At 46.9% G+C, this 12,846-nt stretch overlaps 1 protein-coding gene across 1 annotated transcript; it reads right to left on the reverse strand.

The window, feature by feature from the left end:
- Positions 1–12,375: 12,375 nt before the first annotated feature.
- Positions 12,376–12,846, reverse strand: NKX1-2 (NK1 homeobox 2; the record flags this gene model as incomplete). Its single annotated transcript, XM_040071435.2, has 1 exon — positions 12,376–12,846. A coding segment is annotated over one exon (471 nt), but the record flags the coding sequence as incomplete, so codon positions are not given.

The following is a 12,846-nucleotide window of genomic DNA, read 5'->3' on the forward strand; positions in this document are numbered from 1 at the left end:
GGTGACGTCACCGCAATCGCACCCGCCGATTGGTTGTCGGGGATGATTGGCAGCCACCGCCCACGCGCTGTGCCACCACCCCTTGGCGCTAGAGCTCCCCATTGGCGGGAGGGCGCGAGCCAGGGTCCCGCCCATCGCGTCCCTCAGGGGCGGTGCCCGGGGCCGCGTCCGCCAGATTCCCCCCGGCCCTCGGAGCGTGTGCTCCGTTCGCCTTTCCATCACCGCCTTCCGCATCCCTCACACCGGCACCCCCGGCTCTCAGAGCGAGTGCTCCGGACCCCCTTTCCATCTCCGCCTTCCCCCATCCCTCACACCGGCACCCCCGGCCCTCGGAGAGAGTGCTCCGTTCCCCTTTCCATCACCGCCTTCCCCATCCCTCACACCGGCACCCCCGGCCCTCAGAGAGAGGGCTCCGTTCCCCTTTCCCTCACTGCCTTCCCCCATCCCTCACATCGGCACCCCCTGGGGGTTCGGCTCTCCTCTGCCGTATTAAATGGGAATGAAATTTGTAGCCACAAAACTCCCCACACCCTGGAGGGATGAATCCCCCGGCTCCGCCTCAGAGCCCTCCCGCCGCTGTCGCTGCTCAGCCGCGCTTGAGCCCTCGAGGAAGTCACTGTAGAAAAGGGCGAGCATTGACAAAAAAAAAAAAAAAAAAAAAGGAACTGGGAAAACATTCCTGGGAATGGGACGTGTGTGGGATGGTGGTGGTAACTCCGCTGGCGGCTGCAGGTTCCTCAGGGTTGTTATGACAAGTGTTCCGTGCGCGTTCAGCCCTGACTTTTCCTAAAAGATGTGCATGAGCTTTTTCCCGATCTTTTAATATACGGCTAAATGACGGAAAATAATTCAAAATAACAGCCAGGGATTCAACTAATTTTGCAGAGGAATTCCTCACGGAGCTCCCGTGCCAGGTGTTTGTGCCTACACGCCCCAATCTCTCCCCAGTCCGTCACGGTCCATTCAGCGTACCCGTGCCCTGCCCTTCTCCGCATGGAAGGGCGTTGATGGAACCCCGAACGCCAGGCTCGGCTGCCCTGGCAGAGAGGGAGGGAATGTGCGGGGAATGAGATCCAGGAGGGCCCGGTGTGCTCTGAGCAGGAGCTTTGAGCTGGGACCAGCAGGTGAGCACGGACAGGCTGGGGCGAGCCATCGGCACCCTGACCTTTCCCCGGGCTAATTTACACCTGGACAGCATGTTGTAACCAGAAGATCTGAACGTTTAAAGGGAACTGTGAGGTGTGTTTCATAAATGCATTCTGGTTTTATCCAAAAAAATCATAGACTGGTTTGGGTTGGAAAGGACCTTAGAACTCATCCAGTTTCATCTGCTGCCGTGGGCAGGGACACCTTCCACTATCCCAGGCTGCTCCAAGCCCCAGTGGCCAACCTGGACACTTCCAGGGATCCAGGAGCAGCCACAGCTTCTCTGGGCACCCAGTGCCAGGGCCTGCCACCCTCAAAGGGAACAATTCCTTCCCAATATTCCATCCATCCCTGCCTTCTGGCAGTGGGAGCCATTCCCTGTGTCCTGTCACTCCCTGTCCCCGTTCCAAGTCCCTCCCCAGCTCTCTTGGAGCTCCTTTAGGCACTGGAAGGAGTTCTGAGGTCCCACAGAAGCCTTCTCTTCTCCAGGCTGCGCAATTCAAATTCTCTCTCCGATTCTCATAGGAGAGGTGTTCCATCCTTGTAATCATTGCTGTGCCCTCCTCTGGGCTTGCTCCAGCACTCCAGGTGGGATCTCACAAGAGCAGAGTACAGAAGAAAGCAGACAATATATCGTATCCACATCACTAGGAAGAGCAACAAAAAACCAACCCAAAAGGAAAGCAAACAAACAAACAAACAAAAAAAACCCAAAACAAACAAACAAACAAAAAAACCCAGACAAACAACAACAAAGAAACCCTCAGTCTTAGCAGTGGCAGCTTCTGGGTGCCTCGTGCTTTTTGTCCATAAATCACCCTGACAAATTTATCAATGCTAGAAAAGAATTTATTTCTTCCCAAAAAACCCACATATCCTAGCTGACACACAGAGAATTTGCGTAGCTTCCCCTCACTAAAGCAAGCCATTTGAAACTATTCCTGAACCTTATCATATCTTCTAACCAAATTGCTCAAACCTTGGATGTCAGGGAGCAGCACCGCTTATGCCTTTGGAGAACAACGCCCTCGGAGAAAATTTTCCCAATGTGCAGTCAGCTTGATGCAGCGAGGGCTGGGAGGAGAACAGACGATGTTGAGCTCTTTATAAACACACAGAGAGTTAGGCTCAATTTGCTAATATGTTTGTGTCTCCTACTAGCCCAGTTCTGCCAGCAAACAGTGCCCTGCATCTGCTGCCAAAGATGAGTTCCTAAAGCACCAAAAGGTTTTGCCTTAGGTGCTAAATTGCAAAATACATTTCAGAGTCATGACTGCTGAATGAATACACAGTTGTACTGTGCCCGGTTCCTTAAGTCCAGAGGCGGTTATTATCTAGGAGCTATTGAAACCCCTTTATTTCTAGTTGAAGTTATGATTTTTTTTTGTGAAAAGCCTAAAATTTTAGCACTGAGAATTAGCAATGAGCTCTCTGCTTTGAGTATTACACATTGTCCCGGTTCATTCTGTCTCTCTACTCCACTCTGGTGAGATCCCACCTGGAGTTCTGCATCCACCTTTGGGTCCCCAGCATGGGAAGGACAAGAACCTGCTGAAACAAGTCCAGAGGAGGCCACTGAGTTAGTCAGAGGGATGCAGCAGCTCCGCTATGAGGAAAGGCTGGGAGAATTTGGATTGTCCATCCAACAACTAACTGAGGGTGACCTAACTGAGGCCTTCCAGTACCTGAGGGGAGCTGACAAGAAAGATAAGGAGAGACTTTGGACAAGGGCCTGGAGTGACAGGACGAGGGAATAGCTTCCCAGTGCCAGAGAGTGGGTCTAGATTGGATATTAGGAAGAAATTCCTCCCTATGAGGGTGGTGGGGCCCTGGCACAGGTTGCCCAGAGAAACTGCCCAGATAGCTGCCCCTGGATCCCTGGAAGTGTCCAAGGTCAGCTAGGATTGGGCTTGGAGCAGCCTGGGGTAATGGAAGTTGTTGTCCCTGCCCATGGCAGCAGAGTTTGGAGCTGAATGATCTTTAAAGTCCCTTCCAGTCCAAACCATGATTCTACAATCTCTGTTGTAATAAAAAAAAATCACATAGTTTTGTTTGTTGCATAGTCACATTTCTTAAGAAGCCTCATAGGACACAGTCCAGGATTTGCAATCCATGAGATCAGTGGGACTTCCCCAGGTAAGAAATGTTGGTTTAAGGGTAGATTGTTTTTTACCTTGACATTTCATTAGCATGGCAGATCACTGACCTATTACCTCAGGTCATGCTAATGATGCCTTCTACCTATTTAGCCACAAAAATAACATGCTGGGAGCTTTGTCCCTTCCATCCTTTATAGACTCAACTCAAGAGCTGCCTTTTACCTGCCTTTAAATGCTCTTGTTCTTAAGCTCTCCTCCAAATTGGTTTAGATTTATCCAATCATGTTCTTTTCACAATAAGCAGAAAAGTATCGAAAGAACAGAACTTGTCCAAAGGATTAAGCAGCACCTATCATAGAAGGGAAGTACACATCTGAAAATGTAAAGAATGCCAAGTAAAGGCAACCAAGATCATTTGAAGTGCTGAATCCTGGGTTCAGCTCTGCCTCATGGAGCTGGAGGCAAACTGCCCCGAGAGGTGGTTTCAGAAGCCAGACATGCAGGAAAACAGCAGATTCCTGTCTGGAAGGCAGAGATTCAAAAACAAACAGATAAACAAACAAGCAGCCCTCAAGCAAGAAAAGGCTTGTTTGCTTTTGGATTCTGTGAGGTCTGAAAGAAGAAATACAGACATAATGTGGAATGCACAGCTACTATATGTAAATGTATTTTTTAAAGCTGATATGAACTGTTTCTGAGATTAGAAGTTATAAATATAAAGTAACTTTCAAACTGGAATCTGGTTAATCAAGACCTTAGAGAAACTGCCTTCAAAGCTCTGTTTTACCTAGGATCGGTATCATGGCTCACTTTCTTTCCTCCTTTGTTTTTGGTATTTATTATCAAGACACAGAAAATGTCCACTTTTCTTCTTTAAACACTGTCAAGTTGGAATTTTAAACCATTCACGTTGTGCACAGTAGCGGCTATTATTTTACATCTTGGAGGATTTGCTCTCAGCTAGATGAAGTATTATATGTGAATAAAAAAGGGAAAGCAGAAGCTTAACGTGTACTATTTAGTTACCTGTAGATACCTAAAAGACTCCACATGACAGGAACCAAAATATGGAAAAGGGAATCCATGAAATGTTCACATTTTACAGTAATTTGCCCTGCAGAAAAGAGGGAAACTCTGACCTACTTGAAGAAAGAGGGTTATTATATTCATTCATCTAATCCAGAAAATAGAATTTGACATGTAAGTAAGCCATAAAGTTATAAGAAGGAACAAGTTAAGTCATGCCAGTTGTTAGAAGTAATTCCACAGCTCTGTCTCTGGCAGGAATGCTCATTGAAGCCATTGGGAATTAGGCATGTGAAGAGACTGAGGAATTGCATTTAGAGGTGGAGTGGATAACAGGGAATTGTGTGTTGGTTTGGCTGCACAAGCTCAGCGTCTGCCAGGGATTCACATGCTGCTCGTGGGAGCAGCTCGAGCACCGGTGCCAAGGCAGGATTCCAGGACCCTCACTCGAGTTTAACACTGTCTTAGGAATGCTGCAGGAAACATCCCGCATTCCTCAAGAGCTGATGTTTTGCCCCATGGCACCAGCATTCAATTCTTCAATGGCGTTCCTCACCTCAGAGCACGGGCTGGGTGTGGAGTTCACCCGAGCCAGGAGGCTCAAGGTGCAAGTCCATCATCACCTACAACCAGCACACATCTACAGAGCTGGCACGAGGACGCTCCCACCTCTCTTCCCATCCATAGCAAAGACACAAGGATAGGCTTCAACCTTTCTGCTCCTGTTGAAACTCTGCTATCATTCAGCAAAAATGAAAAATAGGCACCTTTCTGAGCCAAAGGCAGGTTTGAAGGCAAACCTCATACTCAACATTGCCCTGGGGAGCTCAACCTTCAGTCAGACAATGAAGGATATAAAGCTACTGCAAAGTGACCAAAGGAAGCTGTGAGGATGGTGAAGGGTGTGGATGGGAAACCCTACAAGTGGCAGCTGAGGTCACTTGGTTTGTTCAGTCTGGAGGAGAGGAGACTGAGGGGAGACCCCATAGCAGCCCACAGCTTCCTCGTGACGGGCAGAGGACAAGCAGCACTGAACCCTGCTCTGCAACCAGGGACAGGAACAAGGGACCGGCTGGGGCTGTGGCAGGGGAGGTTTACACTGGATATCAGGAAAAGGTTTTCACCTTTTTCACCCCAGAGGGAGGTCAGGCCCTGAAGAGGCTCCCTGGGGCAGAGCCCCCAGCGTGACAGAGCTCAGGAGCATTTGGACAATGCTCTTAGGCACAGGGTAAGATTATTGGATTGTTCATAGTGCCTTATATAGAAAAATGGCTTTCCATGGCCCATGATTGTGTTATTCTGGTTATTTACTGACAGTAGAACTCTACATTAAGACATATCTTGCAGGATGAGAAACCTTAGCCTTTTCTGCAGCACAGCTAGAATATTTCACAGTGCAGTGTGTCAGAACAGTGCAGCAGTGAATTGTAATACATGCAAAGCAGATCTACCTCTCAAGTCCACTTAGAGACTTCTCTTTCAGCTCATATCTTTTGAGATAGTTTTGCAAAGCATAGCACAGCCCCCTCAAAATAATGCTGTTTTATTGGATGAGTGTTAGTTAACCGAGCTTAAAGCAGCACAAACAACCCTTAGAGCTGATTTTCCTTTTGCAGTATCAGCCCTGAGCTACAGTTCATACTTATCCTCCCTGATTTGTATGTTGGCTTATTTTACAAAGATTTCCATGATACTCTGTTAGATGACAGCGTGGATAACTGAATTACAGAATCAAAGGAATTTAAATTGCTGTCTTCTCTCAGGCTTTGTTCCCCCCCATGTTTGAACTTACACTGTTATTTTCCTCTGCAGCTCAACAATACCCACATCCAGAGCCTTCCACAAATGAGGTGAGACATTTTATTTCTGTGTGAAACCTAAAGGTGAATTATAAGCTCTTTCATTTCTCGGACTTCTAGTTAATTTAATGAGCCTTTTTACACACATTTCTGGTGAGCATCACATTCCTTGGAACCATACTAGCAAAAAGACACAAATTGGAGAGAGCTTGGGAAAAACAATATTTTTTTTCGCTTTCCCAAGACAGATTAAAAGAGCTTTATAACTGGTATTTTTATAGCATAAAACTCACAAATGCTAAAATAAATTCCAAAAAAAATTGAAGTGAGACTTGGTTTAAATTTCAGGCTTTCAAGTGCCTTGGACGTGACCTTGCTCCTTCCTTGAACAAATGTATTTTGATCTAGATCCTGAGGACCTGGTTCTTCCTAACTTCCAATCTTCATTCTTGGATTTTATCAGGACAGTGATTTCTGGCAAAACTCCTTTACATGCTCTCCTGATTTTGAAAATCTGACCCAGATGGCAGCTCTGAGAGCCCGCAGAAAACGAACATAAATACTTCTAACTGGGTAATAAGAATAAATACCTTGTCAATTTGGTTAATCTCAGGATGGAGCACTGAACATCTGGATATGCTTTATCTCAGGAGCTGGGAAACTTCTCAAAATTCCAGCATGACACGTCCCCACCGGCCCTGCTGTTGCAGAGTTTGACGTTGCTGCCACCAGGATTGCCAACCTTGCTAAATGGTGAGCACTCAGCTCTGACCTCAGGGCTGCTGCGGTCAGACAGTGCTCGGGTTACATAATGCACCAGGTCAGGCTTTAACTGGGCATCACTGGGGTGAAAGACCAGCAAGGTGACCTATGGCATCGCCTGTCACTTGTCATTACCCCCGGATGTGCTGGCACTTCCTGCGCTTCCCCAGTCAGGACTTTAAATGGTCCTTAGATTTTTTTTTTCCTAGAATATTAGATAATTCAGAAAATTCAAGGTTTCCTTGATACATCTTAGGACAAGGGAATTTGCTTTCAATCCATTGTTCCAAGACAATTTTTTCTCATCGTAAATATTTTCAAAAATCACACGCCTTGAGATATGGAAATATGGAAATGTGGGAAGCATACTGCCAAAAGGAAGGAATCTTCAGAAGGGCCTTTAAAGAAATTGCCTATTCTGAAACGATCAAGTGCCTGTTCCTTAGAAGGGACAAATAAACTGGCAAAGAATTTAATTCATTCTTTGCTCTCTGCACCTTGTCTATCAGAGCTCCCTGCCCATGACGGGGGAGTTGGAATTAGATGGTCTTTAAGGTCCTTTCCCACCAAAACTCTTCTAAGATTTATCAGTCGCTCTTCTGGAGCAATTTCAGTGAAATGCAGCAAATCTTGAATTCACTGGTGCTTGTGCTTTGCAGGGTAATTCCATGCAAGGGGCTGGATGATAAGGAAAGCTGTCAGTCCAAGTGCTGCCCACAAACACCACGGGAGGTATCGGATGTTGGGACATCATCACAGAACTGACCCCACCTGAGAGGACAAGGTTTCAACTCACCCGACTCTCAGTTTGTTGTGTCAGGTTCTTAAAGACCCACAGATACTAAACCTGGCACCTTTGAAGGTTTTGAAAAATTGATGTAATTTCATATATTCTCTTTTTTTCTTTAATGAATGTTTAAGGCATCTTTCTTTAAATAATAGCAGTTGTTTATGATCAAGGCTACTATAATAAATCAGCATGTGTAGAAAAGAGAAAACTTTTATTCGTATTGATCTTGTACATAGATCTGGCATTACTCAAAGTGTTTTCAGTCTGTCAGAGGCTGCTCAGTGGAAAAGCACAGATCTTGAACACAGCTAAAATCCCTTTGCAGTGTTGCCTAAACCCCATTTTTAATTGCATTTTTCCTGTGGCATTAGAAAGAACACAGAAAAAGCGATGATCAGCTTGAGAAAGAAACCAGCTTGGGGACTCTTCAGAAGGGGAAAATCTAAGAGAAATGGAGTTAAATACTTGAGCTACAGTAGAAAGCAGTGGTAGTGTTGCTACAGGCTCTATGAATCACCGCTACCACAGAACAGTTCCTGTGAACAACATGGTAAAGATGCCAGCTAAGAGGACAAGGAAAACCTGTAACAAGCAGCTCATAAATTAGTTGTACACATCATTATCTTCCCAGAAACTCTTACTGAGTGCAGTACCAGAAGTGGAGCCCACAACATGAGTTTGCTGTGACAGCAAAGCTCTGTAAAGATCAAGGTGACTTCAGCCGGTACAGGGTCAAAAACAGTGTCCAGGCCTAGTGATGCAAGAACATTATTATCAACTTTTCTTCAGGAGGATCTCACCCACTAAATATTTCACTAGACGTCTCGTCTGTGAGTTGTAAAGCTGCTGAAAATCAGACTTTGCTCCCATTTCTGAGAGGTATTTTGGACCACAGCAACATTTCTCATTCATTCCTGAGTCACCAGAGAACACTGCCATGTACCTCTCAAGCTCTGCTGCCACCGGGAGGTGAGACTCACACGCTCCACAGTGACCACAAAAATCAGTGGCCACATCTCTCCTGAAGGAACTGTTCTGCCAGAAGCAGGGAGAGTAGGAGACTTCTGAGCTCGCTCTGTTCCTTGTCTTGGGTCATCTCTGGCTCTCTCCATGGTCCTGCTTGATCTCAGTGAGGAGAAATCCGCAGGTGGAAAACAGGGGAGTCTGTTCTCACCTCCAGAGCCTGTGTGTAGGTAGCACAAATGTTATTACACATGTTCTAATAATAATGAGAGAGAGAATAAGAGGGAGATTGCTAGGAAGGAACTAGACTTTAGTTTAATTTTCCAGTCATGCATTACACAACAAGTCACATTGATTTCCTTCAAGAAAAAGTGTTTGGTCACTGACATGACAATAAATACATTTTATCTTTTGTTCCTCCATGTATTTAATTTTTCATTGTATTCTTCCAACTTTGCAAATTCAACTGCATGAATTGTTGTGGATATTTTTGTTTTTAAGTATAGATCTGAAAGTCTGGTTAAATTGGCATTTCTAACATTTCCCTGACTGTTATGTCACAGTGTGCCTCCTTGTACTTGTTTCATTATCAGGTTAAATGAATTCTGTTTCCAAAGTGATTTTGTGCCTCTTGGGCTCAGAATTGGCAGCAGTTTGGGCAGTTTGACATCCAGCTGCTGCTGCCTGCTCACTGCAGATACTGTCAGGTGCTGAATCACAGAATTTTTGGGGTTGGAAGGGGTCTTAAAGATCACCAAGTTCCAACTCCCTGCCATGGGCAGAGATGCCACCCCTAGATCACCCCTCAGTGAGGGAGGTTCCAGCCTTTCCTGTTCTCTCTGGAGTGTTTGAATTCAAAGCTCTTTTAATTTAATATAGATGCATTTTTTGCTTTTTACACATAAGACTTACTTGTGATTCCCTTTAACATCTATATTCAGCTGTGAGTAAAGTCAATTTCTGTCTGTGCCTGAAAATATTGCACAAATCTTTATTTAGAATCGTTAGAGCTAATGGATACTCAGTGGGGCATTTCTGGAAGTGTTACCGGTGCAAATGGCCTCATCTGAGTAACACGAAGTTTGCAATTGCTGTTTCCAGGACTGCTTGGAACCTCGGCTGGAATAAGTGTACAGTCACCACATCCTTGACGAGAATCACCCACCCAAGCAGCCCCCACTCAACAAAGTGGGGAGGGAAGGGTCTGTCCAAAGGGCTTGGAAGAATTTAGCCAGGAAAATTCGGTGGCCTGGGATCAGAGCCACAAAATCTGCATTCCCATTAATGTGTGTCCCCCTCCCAGTGCCCTGCAGAGGTGCAAAGGCGTGCAAAGCTGGGACCTTGACTGCTGTATTCTCTGGAAGTACCTGTAAAACTTCTTTTGGGAATCTGGACTACAAGTGACTTCATAGAGTGGTAGGAAAAAAGAAAGGCTAGGGCATCTTGCACAGGAATCAATATTTCCTCTAAAGTTAATATAGTTTTGGCAAGGGTAAAATTGCTGGCAAAGCAGAACCTTGAAAGGTTTATGAACAGCAAAAACCACATCTTGAAGGAAGAGACAGTTTTTACTATTTATTTTGACTTGTAACAATTCCTAGGGTGTTTTTTTTTTTTTTTTTTTTTGCTGTGATTTACACTTCTCAAGGAAAAGAAGTAACCATGTGACCATACCAGGGCACAAGCCTGTCTTTTACCAGGGACCTGGGTACACTGTGGGTAACCAACCCTGTCATGCTCTGGGAACCTCTTAGAGTGACAGCAAGGTGATAGCAAGACTTGTTTTTTGCATGGACAGTGATGACAATCGTAAGTAGGAGGCCGTGAATAGTCAAGAGGGTTTAGGTCTAGTTAGTCCTAACTTGAGGCAGAGAAAATGGGCTAGACCAGCCTGCGGGAATGCCTTTCCCTCCCTGCAGGGCTTGAGCTCTTAACTGCCCATGAGTGGCCAGAAGTAGACACACAGTGTGTCAGCGGCAGTGGTGGGACCTTGTGGCTCAGGCTCTTGGGACTGATGACTGCCTGTCCAGAAAGGAAGGCACCTCTGGATGCACCCCAAGCAGCTGAAATGACCCCATCTTTTGTAACTCTAACTTAAATTAGGGTTAAAAAGTTACTTTAATTAACCGCCAAGTAAGCGCATTCATACAGCGGCCATGACTTCGTAACCCGTGACCTGAGGTGAACTTTGTGTTCTGTTAATAGCTCTGCAAATCACTGAGAGGACACCGGGTTCCTCCTCTCGCTGTGGGAAGAAACCCTCAGGTCATTTCAGCTGGCTCAGGCTTGTGGCTCTCACACCCTCGATCCCTGCAAAGCTGGAAGTCACGAGGGTGATTTTTGGGAGAGGGTTGTCCCATCGCCCATCTCCTCACAGCCAGCCTGCAGGAGATGAGGTGTCACCTTCTGTCACTGACATCCAACACAGGGACCATCAAATCTGCAACAGGTGGGCAAATAGTCCACAAAGCAGACAGTGCTTCATCCAAGTACAATTAAAAACAATTAAACAGGGAATAACTTAAAAACCCTTTTTATTTAGACCGACACAAGAGCTAGATAGGATTTATGAGCTAAGTTTTTTTGGTTGGAAAGCCAGTGTGTACTTTAAAGCATTGTCAGAGACAGTGAGGATACAGTCTGGAATACTGTGTTGTGATAATTTGTAAAACTGCATGAGACAGATTTTTTTTAAACCGATTACTTCCCGTCCGTTCAGGGACAGATGAGCCCCCAGCTAAAATTCCTTTTCATTCCGGTGCTTGTAAGGATGAAGATGAAATGTGATTTTCCTTCTAACAAATGCGCCAAAAAGCAAAAACAGAAAAATCATGTGTTTCTCTGTTATGGAAAATAGGTCTCAGCATGCTGGAAATTCTGTGTTTTACTTACTTTCTACCACAAATGCCCCATTTTAAAAGAAATGAATAATGTAATCATTTTCTCTGATTTATGTTTTCTTTTCTGCCTCATTTGACACTAATGCTGTGTTATTACAAGAACAACTGTTCTCTGTGAAAAGAATGATCTTTAGATTTCTTATCCAAAACCAGTGAAGTCACTGGGAATGAACTGCAGAGAAAGGCAGAGAGGCCGTGGACATGAGCAGCATTGAACACTTTCCCACTGACCAGGCAGGTTTCCTTCTTGTCTCCCGATGACACGGAGCTGCTTTTTTCCTGCACCTTCCCAAACAAAGCTCTCCTCCAGGTAGGGTGTCAAGAACGCGTCTGGCAGTTCTCAAACGATGAAGAAACGTGGGTCAAACAGGGCTCAGCAGAGTCCCACGAGCACCGTCAGAGCCTGGGGACATCTTCGCTGACGAGCATCCCTGGGATTCGACACGGCCGCCTGCACCCTCATCAGCATCAGGATCACAGCAGTGCTAACGAGTGCCGCAGCTCCCGAGCCCTCCAGGCTTCAGACGTGTGCTGGCAAGCCGAGCAGCAACGAGGAGCATCTTAACAATGAACTTGGAGAAGAATCTGCGGGGAATTCGTGTCAGGCATGTGTAAAGAAGGTTACTTTTCCCATCTCCAACACCTATAATTACATCTCAAAGGTGCTAATAAAATCCGGTGGTTACAGTGGGTTGTTTTTTGGTTTTTTTTTTTTTTTTTTTTTCTCTGTGTGTCAAAGTTAAGCACGCTGCCGTGACGCCTAGGAAAAATCAACTTTCTTACGCTTCAAATGGCCGCGCAAGCAGCAGAAGCGACGACGGTGTTCCCCGCTGGGTCAGAAGGGCTGAGGGTCGCTCCTGGCTCCCGGGGGCCGCCCCGGCCCTGCCGCCTCAGAGGTGCGGGGCGTAGAAGGGGCCGAGGTACGCGGGGCCCAGGAAGGGTGCGAAGGGGCCGGCGCCCAGCGGGAAGGGGGAGGCCGGCGGCACCAGCACGTTGGCGGCGGCGTAGGAAGGGAAAGTCTGGAAGGGCAGAGCTGCGGGGCCCGGCGGGCTGGGGCTGCCGCCGCCCGCCGCCGGGGATGCCGCGGGGGCCGCCCCGTCGGCGCCCGGGTGCTGCTTCTTCCACTTGGTGCGGCGGTTCTGGAACCAGATCTTCACCTGCGTCTCGGTGAGGCTGAGGGACAGCGCCAGGCTGAGGCGCTCGCAGACCGACAGGTACCGCGTGGCTCGGAACTTGTTCTCCAGGGCCACCAGCTGCTCGTAGGTGAAGGCGGTGCGCGCTCTCCGCGGCTTCCCGCAGCCCGGCTCCGCCCGCCGCCGCCGGGCGCTCCGCGGCGAGCCCGGCTCCTCCGGCCCGGGCGG

Source organism: Hirundo rustica, chromosome 8, assembly GCF_015227805.2.
Source record: "Hirundo rustica isolate bHirRus1 chromosome 8, bHirRus1.pri.v3, whole genome shotgun sequence".
Lineage (NCBI taxonomy): Eukaryota > Metazoa > Chordata > Aves > Passeriformes > Hirundinidae > Hirundo > Hirundo rustica.